Source organism: Centroberyx affinis, unplaced genomic scaffold (assembly GCF_046629955.1).
Source record: "Centroberyx affinis isolate AG114_WGS23_722 - 3 ecotype Tasmania unplaced genomic scaffold, CSIRO-AGI_Caff_v1 ptg000545l_1, whole genome shotgun sequence".
In the NCBI taxonomy this organism is placed as follows: Eukaryota; Metazoa; Chordata; class Actinopteri; order Beryciformes; family Berycidae; genus Centroberyx; species Centroberyx affinis.
The window spans coordinates 119,445-142,702 of NW_027279191.1; the positions used below are offsets into that span (position 1 = coordinate 119,445).

The 23,258-nt window shown below is 41.2% G+C and overlaps 1 protein-coding gene across 2 annotated transcripts; it reads left to right on the top strand.

The window, feature by feature from the left end:
- Window positions 1-1,310: 1,310 nt before the first annotated feature.
- Window positions 1,311-21,605, top strand: LOC139642910 (uncharacterized). 2 transcript variants are annotated; one of them, XM_071517963.1, is made up of 11 exons: window positions 1,311-1,382; window positions 11,114-11,199; window positions 11,881-12,121; window positions 12,336-12,465; window positions 13,827-13,920; window positions 14,550-14,643; window positions 14,779-14,918; window positions 15,285-15,483; window positions 17,335-17,440; window positions 17,621-17,699; window positions 18,315-21,605. In XM_071517963.1, the coding sequence occupies exons 3-11, from the start codon at window positions 12,022-12,024 to the stop codon at window positions 19,314-19,316; spliced, it is 1,944 nt and encodes a 647-aa protein (XP_071374064.1). In that variant the 5' UTR covers window positions 1,311-1,382; window positions 11,114-11,199; window positions 11,881-12,021; the 3' UTR covers window positions 19,317-21,605. The 2 variants fall into 2 exon arrangements, with proteins under 2 accessions (XP_071374064.1, XP_071374065.1); XM_071517964.1 differs by lacking the exons at window positions 1,311-1,382; window positions 11,114-11,199; window positions 13,827-13,920 and having other exon boundaries at window positions 11,986-12,121.
- The last annotated feature ends 1,653 nt before the right edge of the window (window positions 21,606-23,258 follow it).

The window sequence follows — 23,258 nt, forward strand, 5'->3', positions numbered from 1 at the left end:
TGAATTAATGTTACATAATATTATTGTTTTTATAATTATGATCTCTTCTAAGAAAATGACCAGCAGCGAATGATACAATTTTCACAGTTGATAAAGTTATGCGCCCACCGAAAGATTTAGTGACTGCTGATTGGTGATATGCCAACTACCCAACCAATGACTTTGTTTTGATTAAGAAAAAAACAAAAAACTCACCATGTCCATATGTAACATTACTCCTGCTCTCGCTCTGTCTTTCTATGTCTCTTTTCCTTTGTGAAATCCACTTCTAGTTAAGTAAAGGTGCAACTACTGTATGTTATGAGCATAAACAAGCTGCCTACAAAACATGCTAATTTTGTTGAAATGTCTTTAGAAATCTCCCTTCTATGTTAGGCAATAAACAAAAATATGCTATTTTAGTCAATAAATACAATGGTAGCCTTTGATAACACATTGCTATGGTATTGGTCTTGAATTGGACTCGTAGTTTTGCGGTCTTGGTCTCGACTCGGTCTCGACCCCCCCCCCCCGGTCTTGGTCTCGACCCCTTGGTCTTGAATCGGACTCGATTCACCAATGACTCGATCTGGACTTGGACTCGACCAAGGCGGTCTCGACTACAGCCCTTTAATTTTAATTTATTTAATTTAATTTAAAATCCTTCCAATCAGACCAGTTTACAGCATTTGAACTGACTGACTGTTCTGCCAGAGAGGACTTAAGTCTTCAAATTCATTCAATCAATAGCCTTTTAACTAAACTACATTTATTTGAAAATGTGATTACAATTGATTACAGTTAACTTTATTCTGATCCTGAGCCATAGTATATTTGAAAAGGAAAAAATGAAAACTGAACAATATGGGACTTCTTATTCCTTCATTTGTTCTCACGCTCGTTCGTGTGTGTTACTCCTCAGCCCAACAAATGCTAATACTCTTAGAAAGGATGTGTCATTTTTAACACTACACACAGTTGTCTTACTTTTCAACACAACACATGTTAATGACAATACATTGTAACACAACATGTGTCGTTATTATAACTTATCTTGTGTTGAAAAGTAACACGCATGAAAAGGGGAACGGAAAGAGAAAAGCTGCCAGAAAGCCTGAAGGGGAACCACCGCCTGTGTTGTTTCACACTTCTTCTTGGGCAGCTGAAACCTAGGTAGCATTCACGTAAAAACTACTACCGTCAGTGAAAACCGCACTAACAACCACACTTATAGTCAGAAACCTTTCCACTTCCTACTTCCTGTGAGATACGACCGAGACAAGAGTGTCGAGTTCTGGAAGGGAAATGTGTCCTCATTACATTTCTGAACAGGCATGGGAAGGACTTATCGATCATCTTGGCTGTGAGCGCGATAAGAAACTTCGCAGAACGACACTGGATAGGTAGGTTCACTATGAATCAACAGGTTTTTGTGATCTCAAAGACTCAGATATGGGTCTGCCAAAAGATGCTACAGTAGCAATGATGATGATGATGAAGTCAAGTCAAATTTACTCATAAAGCGCTTTTAATAGAACAAGTCTGTCATAAAGTGCTTTAAGGATTTTAAGATGTTTAATCAGAGCCTGTTTTTGTGTGTGTGTGTGTGCGTGCGTGTGTGTGTGTGTGTGTGATGTTATGAGGACCAAATGTCCTCACATGGATAGAGATGTGAGGAAAATGTTCCAAAGTGAGGACATTTTGCTGGTTCTCACTTCTTCAAGGGAGTTTGTTTAGGAATAGGACTTGTGTTTGATCTTAAGGTAAGGGTAAGGCAAGAGTTAGGTGTCAGGGAATGAAGTCAATGAAAGTCTTAACAAGGAGAGTAATACAAATGTGTGTGTGTGTGTGTATGTGTGTGTGTGTGTGGGTGTGTGTGTGTGTGTCCTCATGGATAGAGATGTGAGGAAAATGTTCCAAAGTGAGGACATTTTGCTGGTTCTCACTTCTTCAAGGGAGTTTGTTTAGGAATAGGACTTGTGTTTGAGCTTAAGCTTAGGTTGAGGTAAGGATTAGGTGTCAGGGAATGAAGTCAATTAAAGTCCTAACAAGGAGAGTAATACAAATGTGTGTGTGTGTGTGTGTGTGTGAGATGACGATGACAATAATGACAGTGAAATGAAACAGCGGGGTGATGTTAATCGTTAATCGTATTTGAAGAGTGTAGTTCCAAAATAAGATGTTCAGGCTGCACCATTTGAAGAAAAGCGACACCTACTGTTACAAAAATGACTGACAGCGCGAAATGAAAATAAATTCTGGTCGTTTTTAACGGAGAGGTAACAGAAGTCCCAGGTTTGGAGAAATGCTAACACTTTCACTCCCTGGATCCTCCATACGTTAGAGATGTTGAATGATGAATGAACGATGAACTTAGATAAAGATTTTTTTTTTTATTTCCAAAATGGAAATATAGCATTGTCTTGCACCACATCACTATGCCTGACACTGCAAAAGATATACGATGTATAAATAATGGACACATCCTTACACAGACATTTTACAGTTTGTGACTCAGTGCATGAGGTAACTTTTAGACATTCCAAAATGAGATATCAACGTTTTTAACTGATGACTACTACTCTTACAAAATGATTGCTGACATAAAAGTTCACACATCATGGTTTCCCACTAAAGTTATGAGTCATTTGAAGAACTTCAGAAATAAGCTTCTTTTTTTTTGAGGATAGAATCATCAGGGTTTTTTTTTAAATATTGACTCATGAAAAGTGTTTTGGCATGAAATCCCTCACATGGTATCTGTACGAAAGTAAGTATCTGGGATTTATAATAATCTTGGATATATCAGGACAGTCTATACTCTGTAACTATCCATACAAAAACGGGTATGAAGATGTATCAGAGAGAGAGAGAGAGAGAGAGAGAGAGAGAGAGACAGGAAGAGAGGGGAGGGAGTGTGAAAGTGAGAGATAATGTGCGTGTGGGCAGGTGAGACAGACAGAGGGAGTGAGAAAGAGAGGGAAAGGGAGAGAGAAAAACAGCGTGGGTGGGAGGAAAAGAGAGAGAGTCAGAGAGAGAGAGAGAGAGGTTTATGACAGTTGATATTGCCTCCATCTTGCTCACACCTACCCATATGCTCTCAGATCTCAGGGCTTCAGCTATTGAATTAGTAGGAGAGGCAATCAGAATTGGAATCAGTTTAATGGCAGGTACATTTACATGCAGTAATGTGGTCTTTCTTCTTCTTCTTCTTCTACTTTTTCTTCTCCTTCTTCTTCTTCTTCTTCTTCTTCTTCTTCTTCTTCTTCTTCTAGAGTACTACTTCAAAAATGACCCTCTATTGGTGACCAGTAGGAATTGTAACAACACTGATAGAACTTGTCTCCTACAGTCTCGTGATTCACGTTGCATATAACAGTTACCAGGTTATGTATTCTGTCTGAACTGTCCAAAGTAGCGTGCATGCATGTGAAAAAACTAAACTAAACAAAAAAAAAAAAACAGAAGAAAAACAAGAAAGGTCATCAATTCGTTTCCTGATAACCACAAGAGTTGGCAGAGTAAGCAGTTGTGCCTCATGGGAATTAGCAGCACAGTTGGATCACATCTTTTGCTGATTAGATTGCTTGGTTCAGTGGTTTAATAGGTTTTCAGATGTGACATATCATGACAATGCCTTTGGAAAGGCTAGAGAAGTATAGTGTTGCGTTGTAGTGGATGAAAAAAAACCGTCTTCTGGACATGTTTCCCTGTTAGCCTCTGACCAGAGTCTCCTGTGCTGTGTCCCTCTCAGATTTCCTCTGTGTGTTAAAGTACAGAAAAGACTCTATGGAGTGGAGAGTGAAATGAAGTAACATAGGATAAGCTGATATTCAAATGCCCTGCAGTTACACTACATGGCTGATTTCCCAGACAAACACAGCAGTTGAGTTTTAGCTAATGGATTCTGGTAGAAGTTGTCCCATGGCTATCAAGAGGTCAGGAGTTTAATTCCTATCATTTCAGTGATTCCTATTTTCAGTCAACTGTCTTTATAACCCTGGGTAAACTGGAATCAATGTTTTTCCCAAAGTATACTGAACAAAAATATAAACGCAACACTTTTGGTTTTGCTCCCATTTTTCATGAGTTGAAATAAAAGATCTAAGACTTTTTCTATGCACACAAAAGGCTTATTTCTCTCAAATTTTGTTCACAATTTTTTTTAAATCCGTGTTAGTGAGCACTTCTCCTTTGCCAAGATAATCCATCCACCTGACAGGTGTGGCATATCAAGATGCTGATTAAACAGCATGATTATTGCACAGGTGTGCCTTGGGCTTGTCACAATAAAGGGCCACTCTAAAATGTGCAGTTTTATCTTGAAAAAAGACATTTATTAGTCACTGAACTATGGATCTCACATGACTAGGGCTACAGATATGCATTTTTTGAAAACCAGTCAGTATCTGGTGTGACCACCATTTGCCTCATGCAGTGCGACACATCTCCTTCGCATACAGTTGATCAGGTTGTTGATTGTGGCCTGTGGAGTGTTGGTCCACTCCTCTTCAATGGCTGTGTGAAGTTGCTGGATATCGGCAGGAAGTGGAACACGCTGTCGCACACGCCGATCCAGAGCATCCCAAACATGCTCAATGGGTGACATGTCTGGTGAGTATGCAGGTCATGCAAGAACTGGGATGTTTTCAGCTTCCAGGAATTGTGTACAGATCCTTGCAACATGGGGCCGTGCATTATCATGCTGCAACATGAGCTCTGGTGGACATTCCTGCAGTCAGCATGCCAATTGCACGCTCCCTCAAAACTTGCGACATCTGTGGCATTGTGTTGTGTGATGAAACATTTTAGAGTGGCCTTTTATTGTGACCAGCCCAAGGCACACCTGTGCAATAATCATGCTGTTTAATCAGCATCTTGATATGCCACACCTGTCAGGTGGATGGATTATCTTGGCAAAGGAGAAGTGCTCACTAACACGGATTTAAACAAATTTGTGAACAAAATTTGAGAGAAATAAGCCTTTTGTGTGCATAGAAAAAGTCTTGCGTTCATATTTTTGTTCAGTATACATTGAGAAAAATATACTTAAAGCTGCACAAGGCAAGATTTTGATGTGAAAACACACCTGACTCATTAGTCTGAATCACAAAGTGGGACTGCTACAGAGAAGAGCGTCCCTCCCCCCCTGAATCCAGACACTGTAGATTCACTGAATTTGCCCAAATGATTATTATCACTTTCATTTCAGGTATAGTTACCGGTGGAAAATTTTCTCCGCATAGGACCACAGTTACCCCTCGCTTCCATTTGTGGCTGCCAACATGCAAAATGACATAGTGCAGCTTTAAGAAAAAGTTAGTTACCAATTTGTTTGATCTCTGCAGTGTCACCAAGACAGGCCCCTAACCCTCACTCTCCTCTACACACACACAAACACACACACACACACACACACACGGATACCGTTCTTCCGCATTTGTTCTGTTTGATCTTTTCTCTGTGTGTTCATGTGCGTGTGTTTGACTGTGTGTGTGTGTGTGTGTGTGTGGGTGCGTATGTGTGTGTGTTTAAGTGCATGAGAGGAAGTGTGGGCTTGCTGGATTATAGTTAGTGTGGTTTGTTTCTTATTGGAAACAACAGTAGTGTTCGGGGAAGAGGGGGAAAGGATGTGGTTTTGCGTGGCTGCATATATGTGTGTTGTGTGTGTGTGTGCGCGTGTACGTGTGTGTGTGTGTGTGTGTGTGTGCGCACGCGCATGTGTGTGTGTGCTGAGAGAGAGAGAAAGGAAAGAGAGACACTACTGTCAGCTGTTTCATTTCACATTTGGAGGAGGGAAACTCCAAATGTCAAACTTCTTAAAAATAATTTAAAGAAGAGAAAGCAACAGACAGAGCGACAGAGATAAAAGCTCATTGTGTTGACAGGGATAAACAGACAGAATGACAAACAGAAATAGACAGAGGCAGACAGACAGGCAGACAGACAGGCAGACAGACAGGCAGGCAGACAGACAGACAGAGCGAGAACACACATGATCAGTTGGATTCGTTCATCTGGGTCAAAGCGCTGCTTCCTCAGCGAGACTTTCGCCTTCGTCAGGTGTGACCCTGCTGATGTCACCATGTGGTCTGGTCTGCCGACCTGACCCGAGTGCCTCACCTCCCACGCTGTTCACCTGCTGCTCCAGGCCAGAGGTCCTGAGCTGGGGGAGAGAAAATGTTGGTGGAAGCCTCAGACTGTGCAGCAGCTGACAGGAGGCAGTGTAGCATCAGTGTTATCAGTGTTATCCATTACAGATCAGGTCTAATCAGTAAAATAATTCAGTGGATTACTCTGTAGCTTAAATCTGAATGCTGTTGGATAGTTTTGGATTCGTTTGTCTCCAAAATCCACAGAATGTACATTTAAACAATTTATTCCAACGTACATTACATTTACATTATGTCATTTAGCACTTTTGTCCAAAGCGACTTACAATAAGTACATTTTGTCAACAGTAGTCAAACCGACCGTACATCACAGTGTCCATCAGCTAAGCCTTGCTGTGCTTCTATATGTTACAACTATTATTATAATCATCCCCTACTGTTATTAATCCCATTGACAGTCAACTAGCCAATAACAATTATTTCAAGATTTCCTTTGCCTTACCTGATTCAAACTTCAAAATACTCACTTATCTTGAATCTGATCGCTCTATTTTCACAGTAAGTGCAATCCATTGGGTTTACATGTTTTGTAATGTGATTACTGTAACCCCATTACATATAACCCATCATGTGTGGGCTGCCTTAGACAGCCCGTACCAAGGAACAGTCAGGCTGTTGTAATAGATTACAGTTAAATTTTTAAATCAGATTAGTGTGATCTCATTACATGTGATCTGTTTCTCTTCAGATCATACTCAAACAACACATGCAATGGAGCAGCTGTGATACAGTGCAGTTAAATGTTTGGAATCAGACTCAATAAATAAACTCACTGCATGTTATGTGTTACTTCCCATTTTTAAAGAAAACCCCCGGATATTTGGATAGTCCAGTGTTGATACTCAACTTCCCATCAAGTGACTGTAATGTGTCACCAAAAAGTCTACTGAGTTTCAATTGAGACTCATAATGGTGTGAAAGTCGAGAGATATTGAGTGTCTGGGTTAGGGTTCATCTTTGGGTTGCTGTTAGAAATGGGGTCAGGTGGGGTTGTGTTTAGGGTTAGAAACGGGGTCAGGGTTAGAGTTGCATGGTCTGTGGAGATGCAGCAAATATTTGTATCTACTTTTTGTTCCCTGATAGTCAAGTATCAACATCTTACCAAAGTCTTACCAAAAACCTTTGTCCCTTAGGCAACATCTACCATAGAATCTGAATGTAGTAATCACACTGTGACCAATGAGCAGGGCCAATGATGCCGGTGAGCCGCACCAACCGGTTCCTTTAAAAAAAAAAGGTAGCCTGTATTTTCAGAGGGTCTATCCAACTTCCCCTTTCTGATCCTTTTGTTTACAGTCACACAGAAGCACAAGTGAGAAGTTGGATTTTTTTTTTTTTTCTCAAACATCCAAAGGTTGCAAAGAATGAGTTATGGGATGAGTATGGTACCGGTCATGCTGCTGGTGATAGCATCAACCGAATTACACCTCATGTACTGTAACTGGTCAAATTACTGCATAAATCTATGATCTATAACGCATAAATCATGTTTTTGGAAGGAACTCAATGACTTTTGCATCACTTAACACGGTTAAAATGATGCAGAGATTATATTGAGATGGTCTTCTGAATCATATCTGTCACACTGCATTAAGAACAGAAAGTGCCTTTAGCAGGAAGTGCACCTGTCAGAAAGATGGAACATTCAGTTTCTGAGAAAAAAACACCCTGACCTTTATTAAACCATGTCAAAACAGGTGACCGGAGAAACAGCGGTAACCTGTTACTTCCCCTGTTAACGGAAATGGAAAAAGAAAAAAAAAATTAAATATATTGCGTGTGCACTGCAAAAAAGGCTCACTTTGACAGTTTTTTAATATCGCATTCAGTCTTGATATCTTATTATTCTTATAGCAAATTAAAAATCTGCCAAAGGGGAGAGATCATTTGACTCGATTCCCATGTAGCTTCACTTATTTTAAGACATTTTAATGAAAGTGACATTATCTTGAAACAAGTGGAGGGATCTGCCTTATTAGAAGATATTGCCTGATAGATTTAAGAGTAACACTGCAGTGAATAATAAGACTAAAGATTGAATGTTGAGATGATTTTTTTTTTTTTTTTTTTGCCATGTAGAGTCCAACATAATTTGTCTGTTTCAGTCAAGTTGAAAAGATTGCGTAATGGATCAAGTAATCAAGTAACTTACACCATCTCCTTCAAATCATGAAGTGTCACCGAAATCTAACACAAACTTTGTTGGTTCTCTTCTAGTAATGTTTTCATGTCCTTTATCTTATCTATTCAAGGAAAGTTGACTGAGTACACATTTCCAGAAACACCCTGCTTCACATTGGTACAGTTCCACGCATTCACACACAGGAGCTTCCCAGTAAAACCACAGTCTTCAGCTGTCGGCCCCTTGGAGCCGTTGGAGCAGTTGTGGGTTCGGTGCCTTGCTCAAGGGCCCAGTGACGGAGGGTGTTGAGGGAAGGAGGAGCATTTCTCATTCGCTTTCCCCCATCCCCTCCGGTGATATGAACAGATAATCTTTGTCTGTTCAGTCATAGTGGCGATCGCATGCTCATAAGTCCCGAGTTCTTCTTCTAGTTATTTCAAACAAACCTCTGTTGCTGCAGCTGGAAACGTAAAAATACATCACCTCCTGTGCGGCAGAGGATCTTCCCCAGGAAAGAGCTACCAGACAGCGGGTGTTTAGAACAGACAATTTAAAAGCTTTCATCAACTTGATATAGGCTGATTCACTATTGTGTTATATCAATCGGCTAAAGTAGCAAAATGGACATTTATGTATATGAAAATGTCAAGATTTAAACACAAGATAAATTATGGAAGCGATAGGCTAAAGATTACAGTAGAGGCACAATTAACTTTAACCCCAACTGGTGGAGTTGTTCAGTGGGTAACAGTAGAGGACTGAGGTTGTACTGTAGTCCCACGTGTCAATATATCCCACTGAGCAATTTTACGTTGATTAGACGTTTAAAACACGTCTAAATGGCCATAGCCGTCTAGGCTAAATTAAGTTTAAATGGGGTTGAAAAGTGAAAGTTTATTAGGTGTCTATACATCGACAATATTATCCTGGACTATATGAGAGCTACGCATAGACGCAATGTTGAAATTACTACTTGTGCTCAGATAATTATCTTGTAGGCTAGTCTACAGGACTTCTCTGGTGCATATTTTTGGTATTTACAGATTATTCATTGTAATAATGTATTTACTGCTTGGTCTAAAATAGGTCTATACATAGCCGTAATGATCCTGGGCTATATGAGAGCTAAAGCATAGACAAGACGTTGAAATCACGTCTTTTGCTCAGTGGGATGTGATGTAACTGTGATAAATACAGGTTAAGTATGTACAGCGCCCTGTTAGCGCCCTGTTAGCGCCCTGTTGTAACCATAGAAGCATCAGTAGCTAGCATCCATGGCTACAGTGTAGCAGAACTGTAACAATAGCGACTTAAAGAAAACCAAGGAGTAGAATCACGTCTTTTTGCCAGCAGGTGTGTCTGGTTCAGGCTGATCGCGTGAAATTTCGTGAAATAAGCATGAAATCTTAGAATCTGTGCTCCATGCACGCAAAGTGAGAAAATGATGTGTTCCCACCATGAAAGGCTTAGGAAGGAGGTATGACTGTAAACAGGAAGCAGTGGGACACTGAAACACTGCGGTGGATGGGCGTCAGCATTTACCTTCATGCCGATGACCCGGGTTCGATTCCCAGCTTTCTACTGTGAGTCAAGTTTTTATTTTTAGGTTAATACGTTTAGTGAAACTTATTTAACCATGACCAAAGCTTTTTCCTAACCTTAACCAAAGTTGTTTTAGTTGCCTAAACTTAACTGTTAGTCAAAACTTAAGCTGAAAATAGCGGGGCCAATTCATGTTATTGTCGCAGAATCCAATTTGTGTTGGAGGAATGTACTTTCACATAATTTGTGTCAGACTCAATCTGAAACAGACTGCTCATTTCGTGAAATGTTATTACGTTGACGAGTTAAATCAAAATTGAATTGGCTTCTTGACTGCAGTGTGACATGAGCTGATGTGAGACAGTCTGTTAATGAAGCATCGGTTCATTGGCCAATCAGAATTGAGCATTCAGCAGAGCTGTGCAATAAAAAAAGTCAAATAAGGGGTTTTTGAGGTGCCCTATCAAACAGAATGTCAATCGTGACAAAAATGTCAGTTACTGCACTTGTGAACAGTATCGTCTATATTATTCTGCATGGGTGTGAGAGTTTATTTCTGTATTCGGGACTCTAGGAGTCTGTTTCTCAGTGGGCTGTAATACCCACACACCACAAGTCCTATTTGGAACACACACACATAGGCACACGCACACACACACACACACACACACACGCACACACACACAATTCATCCTGTTTTTGACAGAGTAAATGTCACCATGTGGTTCAGAGGCAGAGGCAGCACTGATCACCTGCTCCAGTCAAGAGAAGTCAGTTTTATTAAAGCACTTTTAACGAAAAAGAACTGTCGCAAAGGACACACATGCAGTAAAAAAGAGAACAAACACACCGCAGATTTTGAGATATGAAGCGTGTGTGTGTGTGTGTGTGTCAGTTCATGTACATGTGTGAGTAGATATGAGTGTATCCAGTATCCAGCAGCATTAGACCAATGATGTGGTTTTTTTCCTTTGAGTAGTGTAAATTAAAAGCTTCTGAAATTGCAAACACTGGGTAAATGACATATACTGACATTAAAATATGTAGTTAGTAAGAAGTAGTAGTAAAATACTTGAGCAAGGTCCATTGACACTTAGACAAATAAGCATACAGGAAAAGATGACCTCAGTTTTCGCACTTTTAAGCCTTCGGGGAGGAAGAGGGAGGTGGATTCAGACTTACACCAGATAAAAGACTTAATGTTGATTGGTGACTCATATTCTTAGCGGTGACCTTCAAAGAGTATGAACATTATCTCCTCTCTCTTTTCTGTTGGTGACGAATCGATCTGTCGCAGGCTATGAGAAAGAGAGCAGCCTCTGCCTGAGCGAGTGGAATGAAACAATCGCTTCGAAGGCAGATCCTCTGCAGCTTTATCAACAGGTAAGACACTGTGCTGACTTGATTTTTCATGCTTGAGACATTTTGTTTTAAGGTTTACACCCCGGAGGAGAGGGCCAGCTGCAGGCCTGACGGTGCTGAAGTGTCGTTGAGCAAGGCACTGCATCCCTGTTCAATTCTTAAGCCAAAAAACACCAAAGCATCATCACATGGGGTGTTTTTTTTTTTTTTTTTTAATCACATCTGATGTGCTTCAATGAAACTTCATGTCATGTGTGATATGTCTGCGTTCACTGTCGTCGTGGCAACGGAACAGGTGCGTTGTCCAAACCCTGGAAGTGGAACTAGAACACAAAGACTGTTGAAGGATCAGAAACAATTTCTGTTTCTGCTTTTCAGCTCAGCTGTGGGTGTGATAAATTTTCCTTTTCTTAGCATGTATGTGTTTGTGGTGAGCTGTATACAGTATGTGTGTGTGTGTGTGTGTGTGTATGTGTGTGTGTGTGGTAAGTAGCATGTCTGTGTGTGTGTGTGTGTGTGTCTGTGGCGTTAAGTAGAATATGTGTCAATTTGCGTTTCTGCACATGCAACCAGATGCAGAAATAACTGGGACTGAAAAACACCACGAACGTGAAAACAACCCCCCACAACCCCCCCTGCAAATTTCCACCCCTTACTGTATCTCTGCCACTTGTCAACAGCTGTACCTCTTCTTCTGTGTAGGATGAGAAGAAGGAGAAAGCAGTGACAGCTCTCCACACCCAGCAGCAGCAGCAGCGACTCTCCACCAAACCCCCCCCGATCTCCGGCCAATCCCTGCAGTTTGAGATCTTCACCCCAGACCGTGGTTTCATGACTTCCTAAATGGAGGCGGATAAGAAAACCTGTCTGCTGTTCCTCCTTCCTGTTCTGCTTCAAGTTTGCACCGGCCAAAACCAGGAGTGCTGCAGCCGCCCACCTGATGGTTAGTGATCGATTCATTCATTCATTCATTTGTTTAATTCTTTTTTTTTTTTTTTTTTTTTTTTTTTTTAAATCGAGCAGCCTCATTGAGCTCAAGATCTTTTTTCACAAGAGACCTGAGAACAGCAACAACAACAACAAAAAAAAATTGCAATTCAGTCACACGCTCCAGCAGCTCTATAAAGTGACAGACTCATCTCCATTGCCTCCCGCAGGTCTCAACTGCTTCACTGACTACAATAAAACCATAACATGTGTGTGGAACAGCACATACGTGTCGGACCGCATCGACACGGGTGCGGACACCGTGTGCACTCTCTACGCCAGATTGGTGAGAGGAACAAGGTAAGGACCGCCGCTGCACAAAACCAAACCGGATAGACAGGCAGATACATGCAGAAAAATAAAGGTGCCGAAAATGGTTCTTTGGAGTGATGCCATCGAAGAACTACGGAGCCCGGGAGTGGCCATCGGGAGAAAAATTAATGTATGTCGTGGCCTCGATTTACTGTAACATGCGCACGATATGCTACGGAGCCTCTCTGGGGTCACATGGTAGAAAAAAAAACCTTGATGTGTAAATCCGTGCGAATGGATTTGTAAACTGTGCGCACGGATTTCTAAACCGTGCCCTCGGATTCACGATCCACAATTCACAATCACGGATTTGTAAACTGTGCGGTTACATGCACTCTTCTGTTCTTCAGCGAATGGACCTGCCTTGCATGGACCGCGGTGACCACATCCACCAAATAAGTTCAATGTTATCTAGAGTTAATGGCAGATTTAACAATAGTGAAATTAGTTAAATTGATTTAGCTTTGTGTTTTTGGAGTTTCACAGCTTTTATAACTTAGCTTTTAAACTGTGCGAACGGATTTGTAAACCGTTTACAAATCCGTTTGCACGGATTTACACTACGAGTTTTTTTTTCTACCATGTGACCCCAGAGGGGCTCCGTAATATGCAATTCGAGCTCTCGTTTTCTTTTTTTCGTGCACACAAGCTACAATTCGCTCCCTTGATTTCCTCTTTACGTGCGCGCGAATTGCCAAAATGTGCCCTCGAAATACTGATATACATGCGCAGTGCACATATTGGTGATTATGTTTAAATGTGGCGCTGTCCTGGGTGTGTTGCAGCCACCTGATTGTGTTTACATGGCCTGAAGGTTAAGTGGCTAAATATGTTGCAATATTTGGGGGATATGTCTATTCAGTGTAAACAGACAATGGATATTAGCATACCAAATCCTTACTAGGCCTATCTGCAATACCTTTTAAGTTGCATTTTTTCCTAAAATTTAAAATTAAATTAAAACAGTTTAATGAAATCGAGGGAACGAATTGTAAAATCGTGGACTCAACATAACTTTTTTTCTCTCCCCCAATGGCCACTCCCGGGCTCCGTAATTAACCGTTTCTGGTTCCACAAAGACCTTTCTGCACTCCTTTGCTTAGACACCTGCATTGTGTTTTTGTTTATCTGCCCTTGTATACTATGGAGGAGTTATTTTCCACATTTGTGCCATCACCCACCATCCCAAAAGTTCTTGAAAGGTTGTTTTTGGAACCAGAAATGGTTCTTCTATGGCATCACTCCGAAGAACCATTTTCGGTTGCACTTCGCACCTTTATCTTTCTGTGTGCACATGGCATTCTGTGTGCAGCGTGGCATATGAAATGAACAGTGATTTTCTACAATAGTTTCAGAGATCGCCGCACCTCCTGTAACCTGGAGCCCATCGACGACTCCAGACCAGCGCTGAGGAAATGCTCTCTGGTCTTCAGTTTCACCTATGTGAGTCTAACCCCGAAACTCAGCAGTAACCAAACATTATTATTACTATTAACCTGCCTTCTGAAAAAACAAACAAACAAAAAAAACAGTTTCAAATTTGGAAAAAAATCATCACCGGATGTCAAGCATTTAACCTCTCTAAATATCTCAATATCCAGTCTGTAAAAGTGTTAACATTTTGTCAACTAAGGACTTCAGTTACCTATCCTTCAAAAAGTACCATCATTTGTTTCAAATTAAAAACAAAATTTTGTGTGACTGTGTATTTCACAGTCACACAAAATGTTTCAACCATCAACCATTTTTTAAGAGTATGTGTGATGTTTTTCAAACCGTGAATATCCCATTTGGGAAAGAAAATCCTCATATTATATATATAGATTTTAGGCAATTAGCTGGCACTCTCATCCAAAACATCTTACAATGAGCGCAACTGTTGAATAGATCACCACCTTTACAACTCAACAAACAATAGTAAAAAGTTCAAAATTCAAAGTTGAGATAAAGTCTATTTCTCACACAAAGCTAGGTCTTTTTGCCTGCCATCATACTGTGAGGAAAATTGTATTGTTGTCTCATATGTGTTTTACAAACGATTTTCTCACAATCTGTACTTACATTTTTCTCAGGTCTTTAAGAGCTACGATGTATATTCCATTAATGTGAGCTGTGAGCCTCTGAAGAAAAGCTTGTTCAACATCAGCTTCCAGCCATCGTGCCACAGTGAGTACGATGGATCATACACAGCCTACTGTGCATATTATATTACATATTACTCTGTACTACTTAATCTCAGGCCGAGTCTGTGAACTATATTTAAAGACTTAAAAAAAAGTTTGTGTGTGTGTGATATTTCAGTAAAGCTGAATCCTCCTGTAAAGCCAGCTGTCAACTTCACCACCGTCTCCTGGCCCCCCATAGTCCCCATGAATTCAAAATTGCAACGGACACTGTACAGCTGCCAACTCCAGTGGAAACAAGAGGCTCAGTCATGGGAGGTGTGTGTGTGTGTGTGTGTGTTGTGAGAGTTGTGAGTCTGAGTGATAATGTCAGAGAGAATAAGACAGAATTTTGTGAGTGAACGTGAGACAGAGTTAAAATGATCTGTATGGGAGATCCTTGACTTGTGGTTGTAAGAAAAGCTTGTCTCTTCCTTTGTCAGCTCCAGTGGAGTTTATGTATGAAACAAAAAAAAACAGTAACGACGTTTGCCGGCGAGAGTGAGGGAAAGAGTACTAGAGAGAGAGTTTGGGTGGGATTGTGAGGCAAAAACAGACAGAAAGGAAAGACGCGACAGAACAGAGAGAAACAGAGATCAGCTGTGTAAACGTCCACGTATTTTTTTATTTTTCGTCCCTGGCCAGGATGCCTCTGACCGGATCAAAAACTGTCATTCGGTCTGTGAGATGGAGCTGTACCCAGACTCGCTGGAACAAGGGGAGAGGTACGAGGTGCGGGCTCGAGTCCGGGTCAGCAATGATTGTCTCCTATCAACCTGGAGTGACTGGGGCCCCACTGCATCATGGGTATCGCTCATCGGGACCACTAAGCCACCACCGACAGGTAACGGAACATTTTATATTGTAGATTGCCAAATGCGAACAGGGCCAACTAGGTAGATTCTAAAATACAGTCAGAGGAACGCAACATCCGGCCAATGCCATTCACTTCCAGGTCAGGTTCATGGGTTAAACTTTGTCCCACAGTCCTGCTGAGCATTCTGGGGTTTGTTTCATGGCTCTGTCTTGATTTGCTGGTGAGGTATTCATGGTGGATGAACACACACGGAGTAACAAACAGATACAAGGGCGTCACTTTGTGTTGAAAAGTGGTGGGGACATAAGGGCTCAGATAAAAAAAAAACATTTTTTAAACGGTCTTAAACATATGCGATTTTAGGAAATGCAATGGGGGGATCGGTATCAGAAAAAAATTACGGTGAGAAAAAAAATTGCATAACGGCGCATCAGAAGGGCAGAGCCTATACCGAGTCACAATACAAAAATACTCAGCATAAAACGCACAACAACGTCGACCGCACATGTCCAGTCATCCATATGCATCACATCTACTGTAGAAAGCACCAGTGCATGTCAGTCAGCCCAGCGATAACAATATCCAATATCACTGCCCTAAAATATGACAAGGTATAAACAACTAAAGGAATAACGTTAACAACGTTAGCTAAAGATAATAAATCAACCTTATCTTTAGATGGTAAGTTAAACTGCCTTGTTTCGATGCTGCAAACATTTTTTTTAAGAAACAGAGAGTTCATAAGTCAAGTTCAACCAATCATGACTCATTCTAACCATAAGGTTTAAATATCGATATGTGAGAACATGAATTAAACTGGAGCAGGGATTAGATTATTTCTATTTATTTATCCATGTTAATTTTAAAACAAACTCAAATCACTGATTTGATGTTTTATTCATTCTTTTAAAATTCTACACAATTAATTCATACATTACACACTTAAACTCAAATACCACACTGTCAATCTCCTCCACAAAGCGTTCTCATTTGTTGTAACATTTCATGGTGCAAGCTATTTTTCAGAACATTTGTAACAAATTATGCTTTTAAAAAGTGATGGGGACAAAATCGCCCATTTCAAAAAGTGGTGGGGACATGTCCCCAGCGTCCCCAGTGTAAATGACACCTATGCTGTGAACTCAAACGATCCTATCACGTACACTGGGTGTAACCACTTACAGTAAGCTTAAAGCTGCACTAGGCAACTTAACATGTTTGTGGCTACAAATGGCAGCAAGAGACAACTGTATGAAAACTTTCACACAGTTAAAAACCCAGAGATCCTGCAATGTGATGCCAGTAAACTGCACCTAGCACGCTCTGCCATCTGGTCTGTGATGCTTTACACCAAAGGAAACTGAAGAGACAAGAGCAAAAAAAGATGGAGACAGTTTTTAGGAGACAGATTGGATTTCACTCTGAAGTGTTAATTCGTCTCTTCCTGTGGGCAGAGAGAAGTGACCGACACCAGAATTTAATGTGGGCAAATAGGGCGAATTTACAGCGTCTCAGGTATGGGGGATGGGACGCTCTTCTCTTCTGCAGCCCCACTTTGTGATTTATCCTGATGAGACGGGTGTATTTTACATTAAAACTGTGCCTATAGTATGGCTTTAATGCCCACAACACATAGGCTATGGTTCCAGAGAGACGCTGAACCCCTTACCTGCACACTCATCGCGCATTAAATAAACCAGATCTGGGTAAGACGGTCAGCTACATGCTCAAAATCTAAACGTGAAACAGGAGATTGAGGGAGAGCCAAGATAACGACATTAAAACCAATCAGACACAACCCGAGTTTGGTCTTGAAAATGAAATAAATATGCTTCGCTTGTGGCAAATGTGTCATGCTCTGTCCTGTGTGGTTGTCAGCTGGTCCTGATGTCCTGGAGTTGGATGCCCTGGTGGGAACCATCTTAGGTGCAGTGCTGGTCTTGTTCCTGGCTGTCATGTTCCTCAGGACCAAGAAAAGCACCTGGTAAGCAGAGGAGAGATTTACCAAGAGACGCAACCAATAAGCAGCTCTCCAAGATATTTGTGTCGCTTGCGATGCAAAAATGTGTTCAATTTTACTCATCCCCGCCTCTCTTATTTGTTCAAGTGTAATACAATTCCTTCTGTCAACTTTGCTCTCAGATTGTCTCTCTCTGTCTCTCAGGGTTTACGTGATAAAGAAGATCAGAGGTCCTCCACTGCCAGACCCGGCAAAGTCCTCCCTTCATGACACAGATTTCCAGGTAAGCTTTAGAAATGTTCTTTTTCCTCCATGTTGGTCACTTATTTTGATGAGAAAGGATTGGGTTTGCTGCAGACTCATCTTTCTCTGTGAAAAGCCTCCTTGAGTTTCCTTGTGTTCTTGAAATTAAAAGCAAGTACTGTATATGCTTCACTGACTATTGTTGCAGTGAGGAAATTGGCCTTCAGCTTGTTATACTGTAAAAAAAACCCATTAGAACAAAAACGTTAGAACAAAATACACATCACATTAAACATAACACAACATAACACATAGCAAAATAAGGCACAGCACAATATGACACAACACAGCAAGACGTTGTGTTGGCCCATGTATGTTTTCAAATGGAAAAACTCATCAGTCAAGTGACTTAGATAAGATATGGTCTTTATTTATCCACAAGGGCAAACTGTGTCATTGCAGCAGCAGAGAATAAGATACAAATAAAAAATACCATAAAAGCTTATACTGGCTGGAAAGAATTCCCGATATGTTGACTATGTCACAGATTTACAGACGTTTGCAGGTTACAGATTTACAACCTTATGGTCCATATTGTTCTTTATTTTTCACCTTCTCAACCCCTCCTCTTCGTCCTCGGCCCTCTCTCCTCCAGACTTGGCTGAAACCTCAATTTACCAGCGAATCTCTCCAGTCTTTCTTGAAGCCGGTGGACGTCGTCCCTGTCGAGGTCACCAACGCTTTGGACGGCATCGCCCCCTGGAGGCCAGACGCAGCACTGCTACTGGACAGGATATGGGACAACAGCGGCCAGTCGACCAATTCCAGTTACTCCAACCCCAGGTACTTCCAGCTGTGTCCTCGCCCTCTCTCCTCTCTCACTGGGGGAAATTTGGAGCCATGCGCCGCTGACTCACCTTACGGACCCGTTGCCGGCCAGAAGGAAGAGGCAAACGGAGAGAAAGGCAGCGAGGAAGAGCAGGGGAGAGACACAGAGATTCTGCAATCGTTCAAAAGTAGTGAGAGTAGCGAGGCTATGCAGGTATGTCCAGACCATGAGAGGGTGGAGAAGCTCGAGGCCCAGCGCTGCGGGCTCCGGAGCCCAGATTCAGGCATGGGCAGCGGGGAAGAGGAGCAGGTCAGTCAGGAGAGCCTGGAGGAAGCGGATAGCATCAGTATGACCGGTGGTGAAGGTGAGGGGCTGCAAGGAGGAAGGGAGGAGGAGAGGGAGGAAGAGAAGGGAAAAGACGCAGATTTTCACAAATTGTTCGGTGGCATTTTCAGCAAAGGGTCCATTCCGGTTTGCTCAGGCTACGAGCGAGTCGAGCAGCCCCGGGCCGAGCGGCCGGAGCTCCAGAGCCCAGATTCAGGCACGGGCAGCGGGGGGGAGGAGCAGGTCAGTCAGGAGAGCCTGGAGGACTACGACACGTCCGAAATCACACCCAAAGCCTTCCTGTTTCCTCCTCCCTCCAGCGCGGTCCGCTGCTTCCTGCCTTCACTCACCCCTCTGCCCTTGAACTTCTGTGGGCCAGGGATGAGTTCAGCTCTCAGACCGCTGCCAGCTCACATACTGGAGGGGATTCCTCTCACGCCCTCTGCTGGGCCGATAGAGCCCTCTGGTGATGGATACATGCCAGCGAGAGAGTCGCACAGCTGATGATCTGATCAGTGGGTCGAACAGTGAGGTCAGTCAGGGAAGACAAAAGGTGATGCACGAAAATAGTATAATGTAATTCCTCCCTCCCCCCAGAGCGGGTAGTGGAGGAACGAGGCGGTGCACACACTGAAATGACAATAAGGAGATGGTTGGCGAGCAGAGGTGGGGACTCGAGTCACATGACTTGGACTCGAGTCAGACTCAAGTCACAATTTTAATTTCTTGAGACGTGATGCATGAAGAGAAGACTTGAGACTTGACTTGACTTTCTGGTTCTGGTGACTTTGGACGTGAAAAGTTTGGATAGCATCATATGGACATTCACTCAAAACTTTCACTCAAGAGTTGAACATTAAGTGGATTCAAGGAGGAAATGTTTTCAATCAATATTTATTATTTACTTGCATTGTTCATTTGTACAGTGAGAAAATATAGAAGTGAGGTGACAAAAGCACAATGATAAAATGCAGTGTAAAAAAATATATATAGATAAAAAAAATCAATTTTTAAAAAAATATGTTTTTAATAATATTTTTGTATATTTTTGTTGATATCTTTTACATTTTAAGAAAAAAAGGAAAAAAAAATGTTTTTCTCTTTTCTCCATTAAAAGTATTTTGGGTTAGAAAGATGTACAGACAATGTCTACCAGTGTTAGCACACTGTTGCCAGTGATGAATGGCCTGCCCTGTGTTCAGCCCCGACAAAACGTAGCAAAACGTTTATTTAAACGGAAACAGCGGTGCATTGAACACCCTGTTGTGTTATGCAAGCGTTGCAACTATGGCAGCTGAGAAGGCCGTTCTTTGCGTTCTTTTCGAAGAATTTTCGGAGCCTGATGAAATCGGTTTAAATATGTGTTTAATACTACAAAATACGCTCAATGTTACAGTCTCTGCCCTTGCCGTCCAGAATAGCAGAGAACATCCCAGTGGAGTGAATGGGTTTGTGGAAACTGTGCTTCCTAATTATAGCGATACAACATTTGCCTCATTTGCATTTCAGGATGACAAGGCAAACATTTCAGGTGAAGGATAATCCACTTCTTACCTTCGAGACTGGGTTACAATCTATATGAGCTAATTATTTTATTAGGAGTATTAGACCTGTCATTACTGCTGATCACTGTTGTTGTGATATGATATTGTAATATTTACCATTATATATTTAGAGTGGAGTAGAAAAGTTTATGAAAGTGTCACTCCGCAATGGTACATACAATAGCAAAAGATACAAACATGTCTTATATGTCAAATATGTCTGTGCGCACTGCCTTTTTAATGCGGCGGGGTTTATATACACGTCGCTGCTGATTGGGTAACTCCTCTGACACACCCACCAAACGAGAGAGTACCTCAAAGCCCGTTGCAAACCGTTTCACACCGCTTCGAGGAAACATGACGTTCAACCCGGAAACCGTAGCAAAACGGTGCACACCGTTTTCAGATTGAACATGCCCCTGGTGTAAAGTTTATCTATTTTTATATTATCTTTGCATATTTTTCATTTTAAACCACTGACCTTTATAACTTTCAAGCTGCAGCTCTAGAGGCATTTGTGTTTGTTTTCATAAGACTTACAAGTGCAGATAATGTTGAGTGACAATTTATTTATTTGAAATTATTTATTTTAAAGTTAATGGATTTTGGCTTATGTATGGGTGTATGGAGGCAGGGCGGCCAATCTGTAACCAGAATGACACGGGTTCGATCCCCACAACAGTCAGTCTGTCCATCCTGCTGAAGAGTTCATGAGCAAGAAACTCCTACCTGCTCCTGGCTGCCCCTGACCTCTGACCTCTGACCCCTCTGATGAAATATGTTCATGTATCAGTCTCTCAGGTTTTATACAAAGAAATTCCCAATTACACTGTGTGTAATATGAGGACTAACATATATGTGGTGTTGATCAAAGATGTTCTATATCACAGTACCAAAACCATACCATGAAACTTTAGTCTTTTCTCACAGTCAGTTTGGTATTATTTGGTATTGTGGCTTATGATACTACAAGTAGCCTGGCACATTTTTTATTTATTTTCATACTGTGCAAATAAATTACGGAGCTGATGGTGACTGACATGCATCTATTTATCATCTTGTTTATTTTCTTATATTAGTGGAATGTTAGATATGTATATCCGGTGGTCGACAGTCACTGACAGTATGAATGTTTTAGTTTCGATTTCATGTCTTATTTTATGTGTGATATAACCTTTTGAAATGTGTGTTCTTTGCTGTGTAAAATCGGTCATTAAATAAACTGCAACTGAATCACAAGGAAACTTCATCATCAGTGTCTTGCCTCCGTAATTCCACATATTTCTGGTTGAAACAGAGAGTTGGGGCAGAACATAACGTGGGCAGGGGCTGTTCAGAAGTGTGCAAAAGGTCAAAAATGTGTTTGTGCGTAATCTTGAGCTGTCACAAATTCCAGAATCTTCAAAATGAATAAATTCCATCCACCGGGACGCGACCATGATGTCTTGGGAAAGAGAAAAAGTTGTTTTGGGAGTGAACACCCAAAAATGGACCGCCATACTATGTTGTTACTCCCGTCACTTGGAAATGACTGGATGGGAATTGTTAAAAAATCTGTGATGGTGTTATTGGTTGGAATTTCTATGTTCACCTACACCACTTTTACTTATTGTTTTTAATGGTTACTTATCATTAAAAAGAAGGCGTAAAAGTCCAAGAAGTAAAAGTAATGAGATTTTGATTTAAGAAAATATAAGAAAATAAAAGTTTTTTTATTCCTTTGGCATTTATTGTCAAATAGGTGTATTTTATGATATGGAGAATTAGCTAACACGGTGAAAATGTCATTTTACATTTCATGGTGACTTTCAAAATGAAGGGTTTCATTGCAAAACATCACATGACCATTTTGGAGAACTTGGTAAAATTCCTCAGTCACTATTTCAAAATCACGGACACTTCTTTCCTCAAAAACACAACTATGATGTCATGATGACTCAAAGTTTTAGCTGCACTCTCATATCAGCAGTCATTTTTGCAGAGCAGGTGTCAATTTCACACTCATTTGAGAGTGAAACTAATGCTCTGATGCACCGCTGCACATGTGGGTGGGGGGCGGAGTGGGGGGATTTAGGGCAGTTCCTTCGTCGGCCTATCATGTTCAAAGTCGCGCATGAAGCTAATTTCCCTTCATAGCACAAATTAAGATGAGATGAGATATGATACTTTCAAGGACTACCATATTGCAGAGAACATAATAGCCTATATCAAAAATGTCTTGCAAAGATCTGGAATAATACAATTTTGAAGAACTTTAGTTTTCTAAGTAGCTGTGAACCCTTTGCCTGGTGTCCAGTCCCCATGAATCGCAGTCTTTAGCACTTTTTGAATTTGCATGCCCATGATGTAAATGAAAAAAGGGCTAAAGACTGTGATTCATGGGGGCAAGTGAACCCTGCACATGACTTTTTTTTTGGTTTTGTTTGGTAACTCTTAACCCACCTGTTGTCCTCGGGTCAAAAATGACCCGTTTCTGAGTTTAACAGCAGTGAAAACCTCCTAAATAAACTTTTTTCTGCATGAAATTTCATGACTTGGATTCCTGGAGTGATCTTACAATTAGAAAAAGTGAAACATTAACCTTTTTTATATTTTCATAAAAGCTGTATGCCATCAGGGTACAAAGATTAAATCAATCAATTACAGACTAATTGAAGTATTCATAAATTATTTGTAATAACTATGAAGCACTCTTTTTCTTGCGAGAACTAACGTTTTCTCGCAAGAAAAAGAGTGAGAGGTAGGACTGTGAGGTAGGAAAAAACACAGTTATTCCCCAAGTTGTTGATCCATGACAGGTTGTTTCTTCATGCAAAATAGATTTTGGGTTAAAAATTAAATGAAGAGGCTTTATACAAGGAGGGACAGTGAGAGCGGGTCATTTTTGACCCGAGGACAAGGG